Here is a 16,195-nt window from a genome sequence, read left to right on the forward strand (position 1 = left end):
TTCAAAAGTTGTGGAGATGAGGGGAAGTCTCCAACAACTGAATAAAGGCAAATATTGCACCCATCTTCGAAAAAAGACAAGAAGGATGACCTGGGGAACTACACATTGGTCAATCTCACTTTCTCCCTGGGAAAATCATGGAGCAAATCCTCTTGGAAGCCATTTCTAGGCACAAGAAGAAAGTGACTGGGAAAAGCCAGCATGGATTAACCAAGGATAAATCATGCCTGACCAACCTGATTGCCTTCTGTGATGAAATGACCCAGTTTGTGGAGGAGGGGAGAACAGTGGATGTCATTGACTTTAGCAAGGCTTTTGACACCACTTCCCGCAGCACCCTTGTATCCAAGTTGAGATGTTACAATTTAGACAGGGAGACTACTGGGTGGGTGGAAAAACTGGATTGATCATCAAGCTCAAAGAGTATTGGCTAATGGTTTTTACTCTACCTAGACACTAGTTACAGATGGAGTTCCTCGGGGAACCTATCCTGGGACATGTCCTGCTCAGTACCTTTATCAATGACCTGGAAGAAGACACTGTAAGCTTCTGGGTTAAGCTTGTGGATGACATCAAAATGAGCTGTCATGCTTGAGAGCAGGGCTGCCATTCAGAGGGACCTAGATAGGCTGTAGGAATGGGCCAACAGGAATCCCAAGAAATTCAGCAAGGACAAATGCAAAGTTCTGCACCTGGGATGGACTAACCCCCTGTGATGGTACAGACTGGGGAACAGCTCTGCTGAAAAGGACACAAGGGTCCTGGAGGGCAGTAGGCTAAACAGTGTATCCAGGCAGCAGTGAAGGTTAACAGTATCCTGGGCTATATCAACAGCAGCATAGCCAGATCGAGTGATTATTCTGCTTTATCTGGCATGTGTTCAACTGTGTCTAGGATACTGTGCTCAGTTCTGGGACCCTCAGTACAGAACTGGTCTTGATTAATCAGAGTGGGTTCAGTGGTGGGCCACTGTGATGGTCAGAGCCTGGAGCACCTGCCCTATGAGAGAAGACTGAGGGAACTGGCTGGTTCAGCCTACAGAAGAGACAATTTCAGAGGGGCCAGAGAAACAGAGATAATGACACAAACTGAAACAGAGGAGGTTTCTAGTGGACAGGAGATTTAAAAACATCACTATGAGGACAACTAAGCAGAAGAGGTTGTCCAGAGAACTTGTTTAGTCTCCATCCCTGGAGGTTTTAAGATCTGACAGGACAAATCCCAGAGCAACCTCATCTGATCTCAGAGCCAACCCTGCTGTGAGCAGGGGCCTGGACTGGAGACCTCCTCTGAGGAGGAGGCCTCCTTCCAACCTGAACGATTCTGTAATCCCAAGGAAGCGAATCCTCTGTTCAAGAGCCCCCAGGCTCTCCAAAGTTTCCGCTAAAAACACCTGGTGAAGCCAGATGACTAAAAGCAATTCTTTTTCTTACCGACAATGTAAGAGTTTGCAAGTCTCCTATGGCTTACTTCCCACACCAAACAGGGCTAAACTGAAAATTTATTGTAACTGGATAGAAATATTCACTCTAGAAATCTGTCAAACATCAGATGAAATACTAGCAGTCTGGTAATACACAGGAGACGACTTTACTACTAGCAAATTAATTACAGGATCAATTTTGATACCAAATGATATTTAGAAGTCTGTAATTCTTTCCTTAAATAAAAGACCATGAATCATTTTGGAATTAGTTACAACACAAATTCAAATGTCATTCCTGTAAATTAATGGCCATGATTAAACTGATGTGACTGTTGACTTCAAAATCTCATTTCAGTAGAGCTTATACCAGCTAAGATTTGTCCTAGGATTCCAAACGATGCTTGATAAATTAAGGGGCATATACCAACCCACATATTTATCACCCACTGAAAAATGCAAAAATTCAAGGAACAGACTGTTATATATCTTTACTTGCATTAAATGGCAGATGAAAAAACAACCAAGATAGCTTAGCATTCAGTAGCCATCACACCTACTTAGCCTTTGCACATCATAAAATAAACACCTTAACATAAACTATGGCAACTTCTCTCTGTCTTACAGGTATATGTCTAACACTTTTTTGGATTTTCTCCCTGAAAAAATTGTAGAATCCTTTCCTTCCCATGCAACTTTTTTCAATGGCAAACCATGTTTTAGATGTTCTCTAATTTGAGCACTTCTCTAACTCATCTGTTTGGCTGTGATCCATAAGATCCTGGGATCTCAGAGGAAGATCTGAGATTCTAGTAGCTCCTGTTCAGCCGCAGAACAGAAGGAAAGGCCTTCTTAAAGCTCACTAGCTACTGGAGCAAGTTTGTGACAAATTCCAGCATTCCTCCTATGTACTGGCTAAGGAGCTTTGATTTCATAATTGTGATTCACCAAAAATGTTTGTTAGTGCTCAGTCAGGTTTCTGAAAAGAAAAGGAGAATGAGATTTGGCAAATTCACAATTATTAACTCAGGAAATTGTGAAGAAGATACTCTTATGTACATGCAGGTTACGCTAGCAAGTCCATTAATGCATATACCTTGACAATACATGTAAGTAGATATAATCAAAACTAAGAGACTGGTGGATCAGAGGAAAACAAGCTGAATATAAAACTACAAAATGTTTTCAGAGTAGTTTCATCTATGACACCACTTGCCTCTTACTAGTTAGGTATCATGTCTCTGCGAATCCAGTATTATATGTGTCCAGAATAAACACATCCAACTAGGAAAAAATGCTTTGTGCACACTGCTGCACAGAACGAAAACAGAACAAGCTAGTTGTCATAGCCAGCGACTCCACAGAATTTGTAGCAGTCATATACTTTTTGATAAAGCTGGTAAGCAAGGATCTTAAAAATGACTAATTTTCAAAGACTCAAATCCAGCATTAAAACTTAATGAAAATGTCAGCGTTGGCCTAAGTAGCAATGTGAGGCTAAAGAGATTACACACCTACAATGAGTTCCTACAGGATCTAGAGCAATTTGGTTCCAATCCAGTGAAGTACTCAAGTTCATGCTTAACTTTAAATGCACGGGCATGAAGATGATGGAACTGCTTATATGCCTAATGTTAAATATGCCCCTAAGTGCTTTACTGGGTTAGGGCCAGAAAGCTCGGTACCTTACAGGAATGAGCTTAGAGTAGAACATGCAGCAGTAGCATAGCAGGGAATTCAGGACCACAAATACCTTGGGCTAAGTCCCTCTTGCAGTGTACTATTGAGAAGCACAGTGCCAACACAGTGCCAATACAAGCAGCTGTGTGAGTGGAGACAGGTAAGAGGATGTCTTGACTAAAGGTAATCAGAATAACTACAGAAATCTGAAGAATTACAAGATCAGAAGGAGAACAAACTGCCAGTACTTCCTAACATATACTCTAACTATAAATTGTATTCCTGCAGTGAAAAAAAATTTGTATTTTCAATTCCTACATAAACTGACAGACTGTGTCCATGATCCATGTACCTCATCACATCACACCTGAGCTCCAGAATTCAAGTGTACCTAACAAAGAGGACTAAGACCCACAGCACCCTACAACACATGGCATCTGCAATGCAGAAGTCAGGCTAACGTTCAGCATGGTCCACCCACCACAAACACCATACAGGTCTTGCACTCCAGGCAACCATAACACTGCAACACATTCATTTGCTCAGTACCAACAGTGTCTTTAAAAGACTGGACTTTAAAGCAGATGCTAAGTACTGTTGCTTGCTGCCATTCCCACACATTGTACTACAATGCACTTGTGACAGCTCTGTGCTACAAGGCACTCCTTTCTGGCCAGAGTCACTGCTAGCTACTGCACATCCTTCTCCTACAAGCTGCGCGCTGAGGGACACGCTGCGCACCATCTTCCTGCCAGTTCTGAAGCCTGCGCACTTCTGTGTCCAAGAAGTGCATGTTCCACACTTGCAGGGACTCCCATGATTTGGTGAGAGACAGTAGAAGGATCCGGTCTAAAACAACCCAGAAGCAGCAACATATGGGCCTGTCATCTCCAAACCTACTCTGCAACAGCATAGCCTAACCTTCTGTAGTACAAAAAAAAATATTAAAGCTGAACTACTTGCATTTATTTCTATGTTTATACACCATAAGCACATATAATTAGCTAAAAAAAGGAGCCTAATTAGCCATGTAATGTTACAGGTCATATTACTAAACAAGACCCAGATGTCCTGCTATCTCACAAAATATTAAAATACCACTTTCCTATCAGTGGTAAACTGTAGTTATTGTGCCAAAATATCATGATTAATAACATCACCATAGTTAGGGACATAATGTTAAGCAAACAATCCTTTTAATCATTTTTAAAGTTGGGAATTCTTCAGCATTGTACCCAAATATTACATACATTTCCAGGAGGGATGAGCCTTTCAGCACATGAAAGTAACTTTGGAGTCACAGGAGTCTGACTGGAATCTGACCAACCCTTAAACAAGTGGATCGTTGATTTTTCATATTCAGGCACTGGGAGGCAATGGGGACGGGGGATTGAGAGGAACACCGGTCAGACTGCCTCACCTTACCTGCATTATGTCACTCTATGAAATCCATGAGACTCTTCTGGAATTTCTAGCATGGAAAGTGGCTTTGGAAAGTGTTTATAAAGGATCTGCTGCCCAGGGAGGTTTCTTTTTTTTTTTTTTTTTTTGTCTTGTTTTGCAGGCTCAGAAAGCACCTCACAAAGAAACTCCACAAGTAATTAGGAACAAAGAATACAAATTAAAAATCCAACTAGCAAATAGGTATGTTGGGATGAGGATGAAATTTCAAATTCATTCATCAAGTTTGCCTTGTGAGAGCACAGTAATCATGCAGTAAGCTATAAACTGGCACTGGAAATCAGAAGATTGGCTCCAGTTCCGTTGCGAGAGTTTCACTATTTACTTCAGCACAGTTGTTTCACCCACATACGGGGTTCTCATTCATAACTACATCCTCTAACACTGGCAATAGTCTTGCAGCTCAACAGGGAGATGAGCAGACTGAATCAGATGTGCCCTCCTGTAGTTTGGATTTGGAAGAATCTCGGCACTGCACTCTGCTACAGGCTCGATTTGGGAAGCCAAGAAGCAACAGTAAATCTACCGCACTTCTTTCAAGGAGCTTCCAACAAACTCCCAAAGTAACACAGCAAGGATTCAGGGGTTAAGCTGCAAAGTCCCTGGATGGTGAGGGAACTGAAAAAGGCCAGGCCTTGCTTTACAGTGGCTTGCTTGATCCCCTATAGTTCTCCCTGATACTTTCAGTGTTGTTCCTTTTGCCACAGTTCTGAAAACACTTCTTGAGTGTGACTTGAAAGCATGGATGGGCTTTGCAAAAACACCTTCTTCACCTGAGTTACATTTTAAGCTTCTTGAATTTCATTTTTAGTTCATTTCTTTACTAGCTACCAAGGCCACAGCAAAGCTGGTAGCCTTGCCCATCCTGCCCTCCATGTGCCCAGCTCACCCTCAAAAGGAGGAAGGAGCTGAAGAGAGTGTGTTACAGAAGTAGGTGACCAGGGGATCTCCATGGGATACCACTGCCTGTGAAAATGTAACCACTGCAACAACAAAAACATATTGCTGTCTGCTGCACATACAGGTTTGGGGGGGTGGCTGTGAGCCCTCTCGAGCAAGGCCAATCCTGGGAGGTTTGGGAAACACCTACCACCAAACAAGCAACCATAAATAACTAGTAAGCAATGGGGATAACCACACACACAGCCCGGTGCACAGGAGTCAATTTGATGGGCTTTTTTTCAGTTCTGTTGTAGCTGCAATGACATGAGATGTGAATGCACAGAATAAGATAGGAGATGCTTTATCTAGGTTGTATGGAAAATACAATGAAGTACAACTAATCCTTGGCAGAAAAGGGTGCCCTGAGTGAGGAGCCCGAGACTCAGGCCTGACCCAGGATGCCCTCAGGTGTCCTCTCAGACACGTCTTTCCCGAGAGGTAGGTGGGAAGGACACTGCAGGATCTGGTAAGGGATCAGCTTTTTAGAAACAGAAAGCGCTGGAGAAATCATCAGGGCTGATGGAGCCAGGGCTGATGCGCAAAGCCTGGCGCAGCTCTGAAGTTCCCGATGAACTTCATGTGCCTTCAGGTCAGGGACACCCCATAAGTCATGCACAGCAACACCAGCCACAACAACAACAGCGTCAACAACGGTGTGCAGGAGGAAAGCTTAGCAAAACGATGCCCAGACTTACACAGCTCTTCCCGTTCATGATGAAGTGCGTGGATGCACAGGCTTGCTCCTTCATCTCCTCCATCTCGAAGATGCAGACGGCGGTGGCATTCCAGGCCTTGGCACTGTGGCTGTGGTTGAAAACACCCACCCACCAGCCCCGCTCGCCCTGGCGGACGAGGCTGGAGGAAACGATGAGGCTCCTGCACCCGCAGTCCAAATACACGTGCCCTTGCAAAGTAAGGCCACCCTCTGAGGGGTGCAGCTGGTGCAGGACAGCCATGCTCGGTGGCTCCATGTTGTTGCCCAACCTGGCCTTCAACGTGTAGTAGGGAAAGAAGAGGTGATCCCCCCACTGGAGCGCGTCAACAAAGTGCAAAGGCTCCTGCTTGCGCTTGATGATGCCCAGCTCCTCCTTGGACTCCAGGTTGTCCATGCTGCGCACCGTGATGACGGTCGTCTCATCCGACTGGGAGGGCTCGCAGCCCAGGCGTTTCTTGGGGTCGCTGGCCGAGTAGGTGGCCGCCACGGCCAGGTACCAGGCGCCGGCCAGCTGGAAGACGACGCCGGCGGTGGAGCCGTCGGGCAGGCAGCTGACCACCTCGCTGCGGTTAAAGCGCTGCCGGTAGGCCGGCCGCTCCCACACCTCGCAGGTGCCGTCCTTCTGGGTCCAGCCCGCCAGCAGCACGCCCTTCCCGCCGGCCTCCTCGTAGGGCAGCAGCAGGTTGCTGCGCACCCCGGGGGGCTCCCCGCAGCCCTGCCCCGCCGCCGCCGGCACGACGCGGCGGCGGGGCCGCAGCTCGGGCCGCAGCTCGTAGAGGCAGCTGCCGCCCGCCACCAGCACGCCGCTGCCGCTCACCTCGATGTTGTCGATGGGGGCCCCCGGCAGCTCGAAGCTCTGGGGGCCGCCGGCGCCCGCCAGCGCCGCCAGCAGGGGCAGCGCCCAGCTGAGGGCGGGCGGCGGCGCCGCCATGGGCGCGGGCTCGGCTCGGCGCCGCGGGGCGCCTCAGGCGGCGGCGGCGGCGGCGGGCGGCGGGCAGTGCTGCGCCATGCTGCGCGGAGGGGCCGGGCGCGCCGCTGCCGCTGCCGCCGCCGCCGCTTCTCCCTCCGCCGCGGCCGGGCTGCTGCGCGGGCGGGGAGTTCCTCTTTCGGGGCGGGGAGGAGGGGGTGCCGCTACGGGAGAGGTGGGCCGGGCTCCTCCGGGAGGGCTGCCGAGCCACCTCGCCGCCGTGCAGCCGCCGCTCCCCCCCGCCCCCGGCCCCGCCGGCCCGCCTCGCCGCGGACGGGGGGCGGCGGCGGCGCGGGAGCCCACCTCGGCCGCCGGGGCTGGGGCTGGGGGCGGCCCCTTCGCCGCGGCGTGGCGGGACGCGGAGGGGGGCGAGACCCGCCTCGCCTCAGGCGGGCCACCGCGCCTGGCCGCCTCCCCCGGCGGCGCCCGGTCCCTCACGGGGACCCCTCCGGGGCAGGGCGGCCCCCGCGCACCCCGCTCCGCTTCGGCAGCGGGCGGAGAAGGGAGGCGGCGCGGCCGGGGGTGAAGGTGCCAAGCGGGGGCAGGCTGGGGAGCGGCCCGCGGGTGGGTGCGCGGGTGGGCGCGGGGTCAGACTCTGCCGGGCGCCGGCAGCGCCCGCCGCTGCACGCGGCGAGCTCGGAGCGCTGGCTTACCCCCCCCCCCCCTCCGCACAACCGTCTGCTAGACAGCACCCCCGGAGCCCAGCCGGTGGCCACACGGCGAGCAGGAAAACTGAGGTGTCAGATCTCTCGTTAGAGATCTCGGGGTCTGGCCGGGGGTAGAACAAAGGCTGCCGGCTCTCTCCCGCGCTCAGCAGGGTGGGCAGTAAAGCCCTGCCCTCTCCGGCCGCGCTGCTGCGGGATGGACACCCGGGCACCGCGCGCGGGGACACGACGGGCCGCATCGAGCGGCGCAGCCCATTCACTTTATTTCCCACTGGGTCGTTGCTGGTACAGGCTCAACAAAAAACTGAGAAGTACAGGCTGCGTATGCAGCTCATGGTAAATTACAGTTCTGCTGAATTTTAGATGAAAAATAGGTTTGTGAAAGGTAGCAAAGATGCATTTTAGTGTTCTCTCTTGGGTGCCTCTGGGTGGGGATGGGCATAGGGCCCATTGCCACTCTTACTGAGAAGACGACGTAATGTTCAAAACCGAGAGGCCATCTGACCCTCCATTTACACCGCTTTTATCTTAAAGTAGCTTTACAGCAGGGATAACTGGAACTGTAAAAACTAGAACAAAAGTAACCTGTATAAGTGAGTCCAGTGCGACATTTTCAAGCAGGAAGTGCGACATAGTTAGCAAATTATTATCTTTCTCCATTACTGTACCCAGCAGCAGTTATTGTGCAAGAATTGATACTGCTCTGGTCAGCAAAAATATTTGACCATCTTGCAGCAATCAGCATCTAGGACAAATATTACTGTGAAATTCGGCGCCTTCCACAACTCATCTGCTTATCTCTTATACAGTGACTCAAAAATGTGTCCAGAATCTGCAAAATGTAGCAGAGGATGTGGAACAGAATCATTGCGCAATTTTTCTTCTCGTCAGATGCAAAGAGATGTTCTACATACTAACAAATACTGCCTGCAGCTCCCCGTGCAGGACTGAACTTCTAGTCAACATGTAAGCAAAGTAAATCCTCATGCCAATATCACCAAAATAGATTGTGTACAGAAATGCAATTTATACAGCTTTGCGAGGGAGGCTGAACTTGTCACGCTGGAATGCATTATACACTACCTTGCCTTCTAGTTGCTTTCCAGTGCAAATATTTCCAAAGCTCTTAGTGATTTACATCTTGCTCATCCTATGAGGCTAACCAGGAAAGCACACCAACCTTCTATCTGCAAGACATCTTTGGTCCTGGCCACAGAGCATGTCCAGCAATAGGTTTCCTTCTACAGACATCCCTCCCTTTGAAAAAATCACCAAGCTCTGCGTTTGTTGGCTTTCAGGACTGACCGAACGGCCTGTTTCTCAGGCTTTATGTTTAAAATAAGCCACATGTACTTCACCGAGTGATTGATTTGGTTAAATGGGTGAGGCCAGGCTTGTTTTGTCTTAGAGAACAGCAATGGATCCTAAGGCTGCAGACTTCTCTGACTGCCAAAACAGCAGTGTTCTGCTTCCAATTTTGCTTATTCTAGGACCTGGGAAGGCTGGACTTGGTATGGCTGCTATCACAAGAAAACAGTCTAGTTGTGTGGGGTAGCAGGTACTACCACTATGGGATGGGATGGGATGGGATGGGATAGGATAGGATAGGATAGGATAGGATAGGATAGGATAGGATAGGATAGGATAGGGTAGGGTAGGGTAGGATAGGATGGGATAGGCTAGGCTAGGCTAGGCTAGGCTAGGCTAGGCTAGGATAGGATAGGATAGGAGGCTGCACCCCACCTGTCCCAGGGACAGCCATCGCAGCCCAATTCTGTAGACTCTTCCCTACCTGTATCACCCTTCTGTGTCGGTTCTTTCCTCCCTCTTCCCAGGGAAGCAGTAGCTCAGACCAGAGCTTCATCTTGCAGTGTTTAATTTTGCATACAATTCTGAGAGCCACTGAAGCAGCTTTGCACTGAGAATTAGTGCATGAAGTTTTGGTCATGAGTGGCCCAGTTCTTGAAGTGACAAAGCACACTCCTTTCAAAGCCCCTGAAGTAAATAGGAGCTCCTATCTTCAACCCGTTCTTCCAGAGATACCCATCAGGATATCAGAAGAGTTCAGCTTCTACTGATGTTATGGAAATAGAACAGGAGGTTTATTTTGTAATGCTGCAGAGTATAATATTTGTTATTAATACAGCAGACCAGAAAACAGTGCAATCAGTTCATTGAACTGATTCCAACATGAACCGATGTTCATGTTGGAACTAGATGATCTTCAAAGGTCCCTTCCAACCCAAACCATTCTGTGATACTTTTATAAAAACGAAGCAGACAACAGCGAATCGTCTTGCTGTATTTTCTTGGCTGTCAGTTCCATAGTTGGTATTTTTATCCCATTGTTGCACTGTGTTTTATTTTTCAGGCACTGAAGGAAGAGCGAACAAGGGAGTCTGCCTGTTTAACGTTAGACTTTACAAAGCATTGCTGCCTAACTCTGGCACACCAACCAAAATTTCTAAAAAAGCCAGGGAACCAAATGGAGCTTTCTTTGATATCCTAAGCAAGCTTTATATATTTCAGCGGGGCGTATGAGATCTGAAGTTAGAATGTGAATCACACCAGGACTTGGTTCTACACGTACAATTTAAAGAGCTCTCATTTAGATCTTCATCAGTGTTAGGCAGAACACATCCTGAATTAATTTAGGATTGCTTTCCCACTACAGTTCATCTGTTTGCTTCCCTCCTCCTTACTTTTCATCTGCATGCTAAATTTTTTTGAATGTATGACTCCACAGAGAATCTGACAAAATATTACTCAGTAAATGAGATTTATTTTTTATGTTTAATTTATTTAGCTTAACTTTGATATTTTCTGTTTTGAAGCTCCAAGCCCAATTAGGGTTTGATTTGATTTGTCTATTTAATGCGTGTTGTTACCTTAGCTTGGTTCTGAAATGTCTTTTCTCAAAGGATAAATAACCTTCCGTTTACAAAGTAATAATAGGTAACATTAATGTTAACATGCATTTTATCCTCAGTTATTACTTGAAATAACTGCTTTTCTCATTATATAGTTAAGTCAATTTTGTACTGTAACTAAATGTTGACAAAATAAAAAGGAAATGCTGGGCAGTTTTTCAAAAGGCTTTGCTGAGGAGGATTCCCTTCCTGGCAAAGTAAGTGCATTTTAATACCGAAATGCAGTTTCCAGATTTGGATTTTAGTTCTGCCTTTCAGTTTAATCTAAAAGTTACTGACCCCTCTGCATTTTTTTTTGGTGGTCTTCACAATGAGGAAATGGAAGATTCAAAAGCAGGCACTTCTGTGACCCTGGAGAGGAAATACCAGTCGCTATTGCAAAAAATGAGCAATTAACTGTGAAAGGTCTGCAACTAATGCAGTTGAACCTAGAGGACATTGACCTGAATTCATGAATGTACTAGTCACATATCTGCCTATATTAAAATATTCACAGGTACTAGTACTTTCTGTATTGTGGGAGGGAGAGGGAAAGAAGGGAGGAAGAAACAAAGGAAGGTTTTAATCATATCTCCATTATATATGCTATAAAATTTTGGGTAAGAGATCAGGAAACCACAATTATATAAGTAAAACACATTTTTTTCAATCCCATTGTTTCCTTTTTTTTCAAATGTGGTAGTTTTGAGATAACAGTAGCAATGTTACAGAAAAGGAACGGGGGAAGGAAAAATATAGTTTGCTCTTCTCTACATTGAAAAATGTTCATAATCTAAATTAAAGCAATACTGAACAGGTTGATTTTGTATCAGAAACACAAGTACGATACTTGGGCTCTAGATAATCTGTGCCACAACATTTGTATATAACATTGGACAAGACAGATCCCTCTCTGAACCCCATGTTTGTCTCCTCTGTTCATGAAAGAAATAAACTTACTTACCACTCAATGAAGCTCTGGTAATCCACCCCAGTAAAGGCATTATATGCATCAGAAATAAAATTACAGGATTACAGGAAGGTACACATGCTGTGCCGGTAACATCATAACTGAAAATAATGGGTTTTTATTCTCAGTTTTGCTTAAGTTCCAGAGCTGATACATATCAACAGCTATGTTTTACCTAGGATGTATTTTCTTTTTATTTATTATGAAGGTTTGTCCCATGGCATTCAGCAAAATATACCTCCATGAATTAACTAACCTCTTAGTTATGAGAGTTGAACAATATTGATATCCTTTTTTTTTTCCTTCACAGCTGGTAGGGTTCATGGGTAGTGCTGTCTGGCTTGTACTACAGTGAAGCAGAATGATGGAACTGGGTGGTACTGGTCAAAGCATGGTAATATGCCTGGAACTTGTATTTGCTGGTGTATTTGCATCTGCCATTTGAGTGCACACAAAGAATACCTGGCACAGAAGGACTTCTGGACAGAGAGCTTTGCCTATAGTCACTTGGGGATGGATTTAGTGTATCAGTGTATCTTGCCAACATCCGAGGCAATGCAGAATAAGGAAAGCACAAAGGTGTCTCAAAACCATGGTAGGTCTCTCCATCCTCTGTAGGTATGCACGTTGTTTCATTTTTCTGGTGCTGCCTGTCTGTGAAGGCAAAAAAACCCAGTTGGAATAAAAGGTGCCAGGGATTGAGCAAAAGAAAAGCTTTGCAGGTGTGGCAAGAGGGAATGCAGAGAGAGTATGAGGATAATGCTGGGGATTACTGAGGGAAAGAGGTTAAACCATTAAGGAGCAGAAAGGATGTGAGGCAGATGAGGGGAAGGGAACAATATCTTTTTAGATAAGTATGAGTGAAGTGTAGATAAATCTGGAGAGAAGGCTGATAACAGCCAACGAGGACTATGCTGTCATAACTCCTTGGGGATCTGTGTGGTGTGGTGTCAGCTGTAGCCACCAGTGATATGTCTGTGGGCTCCAGGGAAAATGTTGCTTTGCTGGAGTCCCACTAATGTGTCTGAGCCACTTGCCCAGGGAGATGCTCCTTTCTGATGAAACACTGGAGCAATATGCAACACCTGGGCATCTCTGACCTAGCAGAATGCTCTGGATGCTGGTTAATGCTTCCCTTCACGGGACCAGCACATCATAACCAAAGACTCAGCCTCCAACTAACTGGGGCTGGAAATTTAGGGATGGGTTCTGATATCATAATGTGGTCCAGGAAAATGTTTTTAACAGGAGCAGTGAGTACAGGGAGTGGCAATGCTTTTGGAGTGGAACTTCATGACTTTATGGTGGGGGTATATGACAGAGAAACCTGCAGGAATTTATGACCCAGAAGGCTCCTTCCAGTGCTTCATTCTTATGTCAAAGGGTAGTGCCTGGTATTACTCAATGCTTTTAAAAGTGACCCAAGCTCTTGACCTGGCTGTGTCTTCAGTCAGTGATAATAATCACACAGTGAAGGGACTTAACATCTAAAGCGAGGTGTGAAGCAAGAACAATTTTGATTAAATAAGAAAAGGGCAAATGCTGTATGATGTGGCCCTTCCTGTGTGTGTTGAAATACAGAACAGAAACTTCCATATCAAGTCACTTCCTCAGTATTATACAAACATGCCTTGAGTAAAACAAGGGCAAATTTAATCTGCTGCATCTAACTGTGCCAGTAGAAAAGGAAAATTATCAAGAGCCTGTTCTAAACTCCTCTTTTCCCCCTTTGCACCTTTACACCTGCAGAAGAGATACTCATCCAAGGGCTTACTAAACCATTTCAAAGAAAATCTGTTGGGTCAGCATGTTTGCTCTTTAAGCTGTCTAAACCAGAGCTTGTGCAAGTTTTTCTGCTGGCAGATCTGAAGGGATGATAAATTCAAGCAGTGAGTTGTGGTAAACAACTGGGTATGGGCCAAGAAGTGGTAAAGGAAATGGTGGCTGACCCCTCAAGAGTCTGAGTATGTCTCTGTTAGTGTCTTGTTGATGGGAACTGAGGCTGAGATGTGTACATACCCTTCACAGATGCCTTGAGTGTTTCTTAATTTACCTTCTTATTAAAGACTCATCAGCTGTAATTAAGAGCATCTCAGCATAAAAACACCATAGTACTGTCTTCCATCAGCACAGCCATTTGCAGAGTGACCGCCTGCCTAAATCCTTAATATTTTCTTATCTCTGGCACCCTTCTCTCATTCAGTTTTGTCCTCACCCTATTTGGTTCTAACAAACATAAAACCGATCTTTGATATATAAGTTTAGCAGACCTTTTTTAAAATAGAGGTCTTTGCACCTGGATTCAAGAAATTTTCACTTAGTAGAATTTGAAAAGCCTGTCATTCCATTAATAAGAACCTTCAAGTCATAGAAAAGTCTTAAAATGCATGCTAAAATTAATTCATCAAATTTATTTCAAATGAAACTTGGAATGCTCATACAGAATTGAAAAAAGCAAGTGCTCAAAATTGGGGAATAAGATGCTGTAATCTTCTTCAGGGACAAGCAAAATGAATGACTTCTTTCAAGAGTAATCATCTCAACTTCAATTACAGACCTGGTGCAAGAGCTGTCGTAGTATTGTCACATTGATATGCTCCAGGTTTAGAATAGGTTCTGAATGGATCAGGTACTATTTGTTTTCATCATTCTTTTCTCTGATTTCCCAAAATGCTACTAATTTTGTGCGATCCCACTGCAGATGTGTGTAAACACACTCATTTTTATTTATAACTCTGGCTTTTGGCTGTGGTTGTTAATCTGGTCACAGCCAGAGTTTCATAATCTGACACAGATATCACTTGGGAATTGAGTCAGACTACAGATATATGCTGCTGCATAGATAGATAGGACTATTTGTTAACTTTAAGAGAAAGGTACTAAAGGCTATTATATACAAAGGATCAATTATATGTAGTTTCCAAAGTATTCAAATACCCTTCTACTAATCCTGACAGTCACTTACAATATGAAGTGTTACTTTTGCTTGCCACTTGTATCAGCTGGATCTTAAAGATAATACTCCAAGTCCACCCTTCAGCACTGTAACACTGACATTGCATCCTTTACTTTCCAGTGTATGAACTAAAAGATGACAGCATACCAAACCTGCTTCGCCAGGGCAGTTTGGGAAAAGGATCCTCCAATATCTCTCACCGTGCCATAAATTCCAGTTCCCTCTAAGAGCCTTTCCTCCTTTGGCGTGGGAGTCCTACCATGCTACAGTCCTACCATCCTACAACCCAGATGCTAACTGTGGGAGAGATCCCATCTGAAACACTGGCTACAGCATCCTGTCATTACCAAGTATACAGGCCTCCACATACCCAGTTCAACAAATTAAAATACTTACCTGTGTTCGAGAAAGGTCCAACAAGTCTGCAGAAAAGCATCCTGGATTTTTCTTTTGTAATTAAAGATGTAAACAACACACAGGTGCTAGATAAGTTAATAGAGAGATGCATGGAATTATAGTTGATTTTGGAATAGAAACCAAAATGTTTTTCTAAATGCGTGTTCATTTAAGGGACTGTATAACTAAGCACCTATTTATGTATGTATCTACTTCTCCTTGCATACTGACCTTCATCTTTTGAAATACTATTGGTGAGAGAAAGAAAAATAACTGTATTGTTTCCCAAAGTTAAAGATCTATGCAATTATGCTGTGAAATGAGTGGCTTATCAGGAAAAAGTAACTTTGCAATTAGCTGTGCGTAGGAAGGCAATGAAAGATGTTAACTCCACTTGGGGGGTAACCTGAAAACTATTCTGGTGTTGAGTCCAATCTTGATCTCTCACTGCTGGTGCTTGACCTTTCTTCCCTGACTCCATGGCTGGTTTCCACAAGCAAGCCTTTAAGGAAAGGTAGAAGTTGACCCAAGTTTAACTCCTTATTCATCATTCTGGCAATTGTTTTTTATGTATCCCAGTCTCACTTCCCCCTTTTTGTTTGTGTTGAAGAAACTTTTGCATGGAAACAGGACGTTAGAGGCAGACAAGCTAGCCCAATGCTGCAGGTATTCAGTGCCTGCAGGGTGTGATCTGCAAGCTGGTATTTTTTTTCTTCTACATTCATCTAAGAGGAATCAAAAAGACAACAGAGTGAAAGACAAGCTTAGCACATAAAAAAACCCCAATATTTTTCAAAGTTGTCTGGGTATGAACAATCTTTTAATGGGCATTTTTTGAAAAACTGTTATCAACACAAAAACAGTACTTGTTTTTCTCATTGGTTTTAATGAAAGTCTGATTAAATTAGCCAAATTAATTAAGCTAATGGTATTGACCAAGAGAACTTTCAGTTTTGTGTCCAGAGGCTAAAAAGATAGTTTTTGCCAAATAATCTCCTCAGTGTTCCCACTCTGAGCTAATAGAAAGACCCAAGATATACACTACCTTTGCCACCGGAGAGCAGTGGAATTAAGTATTTTAATTACAACAATAATTGTTTTTAATTAGTGA

At 45.1% G+C, this 16,195-nt stretch overlaps 1 protein-coding gene across 1 annotated transcript in view; it reads right to left on the minus strand.

Annotated features, from left to right (window-relative positions):
• PLXNC1 (plexin C1) overlaps window positions 1-7,152 on the minus strand; it is a 72,848-nt gene extending 65,696 nt beyond the window's left edge. Inside the window, exon 1 of the mRNA XM_074827056.1 lies at window positions 6,202-7,152. Coding sequence (XP_074683157.1) covers window positions 6,202-7,152 — 951 coding nt within the window. The remainder of the gene's footprint in view (window positions 1-6,201) is intronic.
• Between the last annotated feature and the right edge of the window lie 9,043 nt (window positions 7,153-16,195).

The sequence above is a fragment of the Strix aluco genome, chromosome 5 (genome assembly GCF_031877795.1).
Source record: "Strix aluco isolate bStrAlu1 chromosome 5, bStrAlu1.hap1, whole genome shotgun sequence".
Classification (NCBI taxonomy): Eukaryota; Metazoa; Chordata; class Aves; order Strigiformes; family Strigidae; genus Strix; species Strix aluco.